This window comes from Magnolia sinica, chromosome 13, assembly GCF_029962835.1.
Source record: "Magnolia sinica isolate HGM2019 chromosome 13, MsV1, whole genome shotgun sequence".
Taxonomy (NCBI): domain Eukaryota; kingdom Viridiplantae; phylum Streptophyta; class Magnoliopsida; order Magnoliales; family Magnoliaceae; genus Magnolia; species Magnolia sinica.
The window spans coordinates 27,792,455-27,796,907 of record NC_080585.1 but is presented as its reverse complement, the minus strand read 5'-3'; the positions used below and the strand labels follow the sequence as shown (position 1 = coordinate 27,796,907).

Sequence of the window (4,453 nt, the reverse complement as noted above, 5' to 3'; positions counted from 1 at the left end):
ATAGTCCCCTATCTTTCAGGAAAGATCAAATGGAGTATATCGGAGATTACATAGCAAAATAATAATAATAATAATAATAATAAGTTCCCATAAACATATCAGCTAGATCCAAAACTTTTATGGCCCATTAATGGTCGCCACTTTTCTTTTGTTATGGTCCATCTGATAAATGGATGCCTTCATTTTTTGTATAATGCCCTAAAATGATATGGAAAAAGGGACGGATGGGATGGATACGGAATGTACATGTTAAGGTTGGTACCATGATAAGGGCTGCACTCTCTCGTGGGCCCGGGTTTCACCAAATCCGCTGTATTATACCCACTGTTAATCCATTTGTCCATATCATTTTAGAGCATGAGCCTAAAAACAGAACACATTCAAAGTTCAAATGGACTACACCACAGAAACCAGTGGAGGGCAAACAAGCTACCGTTGAAACCTTCTTAGGGACTTTTTTTTGCCATCTGAACTGTTAATATAAGTTCTTCCAAATGAATTGACATTGAGCCCCTCATTTGCATTTTGAGAGCTCATTTCCACCCATTTTCTTTTTCCCTCCACAGACATGGAGTGCATCAGCCAAATCATCAACATAATAACTAGATGGTGGGATCCAATCGCTCGTCCCATCATTGAGCTTCAAGACAGCTTCAGCTCCCTAGAGGAAGCTATGGAAGAATTGAAATGCGTGAGGAATGACGTGAAGACAAGGGTGGATGTCGCTGAGTGGGAGCTGCTCAAATGCAAGGACGAGGTTCAATTTTGGCTGAAAAAGGTAGAAGAAGCCGAAGGAGAAGTGAATGCAAAGGAAGAAACTTTCAAGCAAATGATGAGGTGTCTTTGGAATTGCCATCCAAATTGTTGGTCGGCCTACAGGCTTGGCAAGTGGGTGGAGAAGAAGCTGAAGGATGTAGCTGTGCTGAAGAGCAAAGGTGATTCCTTCAAAGAGGTGGCGAACAAGCAGCTTCCCGATGCTGTTGAAGAGAAGCCTCTTAGATTAGCTGTGGGCAGGGACATGGTGTTGGAGAAGGTTCTAAACTGGATTGGCCAAGGCAAAGTGGGAATTATTGGAATATATGGAATGGGGGGTGTGGGGAAAACAACACTACTGAATAATATCAATAACCAATTCCTTAAAAGAAACGATGATTTCATTGTCGTGATTTGGGTTGTGGTGTCTAAAGAATTAAATGTGGGAAAGATTCAGATGGATATTGGCAAGCGATTGGGCTTGCCTTGGGCAGAGAATGAAAGCTACAGCGAGACACGGGCTCATAACATTCGCAAGGTCTTGAGCAGTATGAAATTCATTCTATTGTTGGACGATATTTGGGAATGGTTGGATCTAGATCTGGTTGGAATTCCTCATCCAAGCAGCCAAAACATGAGCAAGGTCGTTTTCACTACACGATTTGAGGACGTCTGTGGACACATGGCTGTGGACAAGAAGATCAAAGTAGAATGTCTCCTAGAGCAAGAAGCAATGAATCTATTTCTACGGAATGTTGGTGAAGAGGCCATGAGATCCCATCCGGAGATACCGATCCTGGCCAATAGCGTCGCTAAAGAGTGCAAGGGTCTGCCCCTTGCGCTCATCACCATCGGGCGGGCTATGGCATGTAAGAAGACACCACAGGAATGGAAGCATGCAATATCAGTTCTGAGCACAAGCAAGCCACCATCGGAGATATCGGGTATGAATGATAAAATGCTTTTGCGCTTGAAATTCAGTTATGATAATCTCGATGGTGACACGATTAAATCGTGTTTCCTGTACTGCGCACTGTTTCCAGAGGACTACTCCATTCCCAAAGAAAAACTAATAGATTACTGGATAGGCGAAGGATTCTTAGATGAGTGGGATGATGATCTTGATGAAGCCCATAACAAGGGACATGATATCATTGGAAGATTAAAGGCTGCATGTTTGTTGGAGACTGGTTCTGATGAAAAAACACAGGTAGAGTTGCATGATGTGATTCGTGATCTGGCATTATGGATAGCTTCAGAGTGCGGGAAGAAGAAGAATAGGTTTTTGGTGAGAGCTGGCATGGGACTGACGCATGCACCGGTGGTTGAGAGGTGGAAGGAGGCCGAGAGGATATCTCTAATGAAAAATGACATAAAAGAAGTAACAGAGACACCTCAATGCCCCAACCTATTAACCTTGATGCTCCAATTGAATTGGAATTTTGGAAAGGTCCACACAGATTTTTTTCGGTTCATGCCTCTTCTTAGGGTCTTGGATCTGTCAATGTCTAGGATAGTAGAGCTTCCTGCAGAGATCGGTAAGTTGACAGAGCTACGGTATCTCAATCTATCTCACACGGAGATCACATCATTGCCTGAAGAGATAGGAAATCTGGTGAAGCTGAAGCATTTGGAGTTGGATGCTGTATTTACTTTGGGCAGAATTCCTCGAGGGGTAATCTCCAGGCTTTCTGAGTTAAGAGTGCTAAAACTATTTGGAAGTTATTCAAAGTGGGAAGAAGGGAGTGAGGGATTAAATATGAGTGAGTTGGAAGGCTTGGAACGTTTAATCCATCTTGGAATCACCGTATCATCCCTGCATGCTCTTGAAAGGTTGCTCTGCTCAAGCAAGCTGCGGAACGTGGCTCGGTATCTAAGTCTGCACAATTGTGAGGATCTATCTCTCTCCAACCAACTATCATCCCTTTTTACTGCAATGAAAAGTCTTCAACGGCTTACTTTTAACGGCTGCAATGGGTTGGTGGAGGTGACAATTAGTGCGGATGCGAAGAAGGATGACGATTATCCTGTTTCGAGCCTAGAATGGCTCCAACTTTTTAAACTCTCCCACTTAAATTGCATTCAGGTGGGCCCCGGATGCTTCAGAAACCTTCACACCATAGTGATTGCGTCGTGTGGCAAGTTGAAGAAAATTTATGGTTTACTACAACTTGAAAGTCTTGAATTAATTTTTATAAAAGATTGCTATGAGCTAGAAGAAGTAATAGGTAGGGTCATTCCTGATGATGAAGTTGGAGATATGGGGCTAATGCAACTAAAACGTATATCACTCTACAACCTTTCAGAACTAACGAGCATCTGTACCTGTGCACTGCATTTTCCTTCCTTGGAGGAAATCGAAGTCTTTGGTTGCCCAAAGTTGAAAAAGCTCCCTCTTTCTCTCCATAGCGCACACAATTCTCTAAGGAAGATACGTGGCAGGAAAGAATGGTGGGATAATTTAGAGTGGGAAGATGGCATCAAGTCCAATTTTCTTCCTTTTTTCGATGAATGGAATTACTGAGAGTCATTGTCAAAGTAGAAATCCTTTTTAATAGTTATTTCTTAGGATGTTAGAGAAATTTTGAAAAGGAGTTTGAATTTTTCTTAGATCAAGTGTGCTATGTATTTTTATCAGTTTTAATGTGTGCCTTGGACCACATGATATTACATTAATTTCTTATTTTAGTGATTCTACGCATGAGGTGTACTATAACTCTTGAGCATTGATTACGCCTGTTTTGTGTGTACAAGTGAGCTAATGTACACGCCAAGGAGCAAGTGCAATATCTAGGCCCACCCATAAGAAAAGATGCCACCATGTAGATTTCTTAGGCCTCTTCTAATCGGTCAACTTATTTCAAGACAGGATGCTTTGGGCTCCCGACGCTATGTTCTGTCCGGAGGGAAGCTATCTGCTGACACTGTTTTTGGGTAATATTTGTAGTTTTGTGTTTTTTTTTTTTTATGTGGCAAGGCATGCCCCTTTTTGTGTTGACCCACCGCAGTGAAGAACGACTAACTGTGCATTTTATTCCAAGTATGCATTAACTTTGGGTCCCACTTGATGAGTGGATTGGCCTGATTTCTTGTGTTAAGTATGGTGGAGCCAATTAGCTGGATAGGTTGGATGTCATACCCTCACAACATTAGGGCAACATGCAAGACATTGGTGTCCAACTAGTTATGTTATATCTACTCAATTAAAAATGCTTTATTCGAGAAATTGATGCAAGAAAAGAAGTGATGAGGTTGATTACCATCTTCCTCGATTAATTAACACCTTGAATTCACAAGGTACTCTTAAATTCACAAGAGAATTTTTTTTTTGAATCCAGGAGAGAAATAATATAAATATCAAAATTTTAATTAATGGATTCTTTCGAAATACATAAATTTAGCATGATTAAATAACTATAAACAAATCCTAAAACATAATTAAAAGAGTCATAATCAAATAAGGAAACAAATTCTAAAAATCATGCAAATTTTCATCATCCATTGACCCATCGTTGACCAGATAACTTGACTAAAACTAAAAATTTGGTGAATTTTGACCTGTTGACCCGATTGGTCAACCTATCGAACAGGGCCTTCGACCTGTTGACTGGATCTGTCGACCTGTCGAAACTGGCAATAATTGTCTAGCAGCAAATTTGAAATTTCCGGTAGAATTTCGACTTGTCAACCTAATGGGTCG

General features: G+C 41.1%; 1 protein-coding gene across 1 annotated transcript; it reads left to right on the top strand.

The window, feature by feature from the left end:
- The first annotated feature begins 229 nt into the window (after positions 1–229).
- On the top strand, positions 230–3,403 carry LOC131223361 (disease resistance protein RPS2-like). The gene is made up of 2 exons (XM_058218756.1): positions 230–1,697; positions 1,797–3,403. The coding sequence occupies exons 1-2, from the start codon at positions 569–571 to the stop codon at positions 3,275–3,277; spliced, it is 2,610 nt and encodes an 869-aa protein (XP_058074739.1). The 5' UTR covers positions 230–568; the 3' UTR covers positions 3,278–3,403.
- The last annotated feature ends 1,050 nt before the right edge of the window (positions 3,404–4,453 follow it).

Coding starts and splice junctions, on each gene's coding strand:
- LOC131223361 (XM_058218756.1), top strand. CDS start 569: ATGGAGTGCATCAGCCAAATCATCAACATAATAACTAGATGGTGGGAT. Junction 1,698..1,796: donor GCCACCATCGGAGATATCGG/GTATGAATGATA, acceptor CACTGTTTCCAG/AGGACTACTCCATTCCCAAA.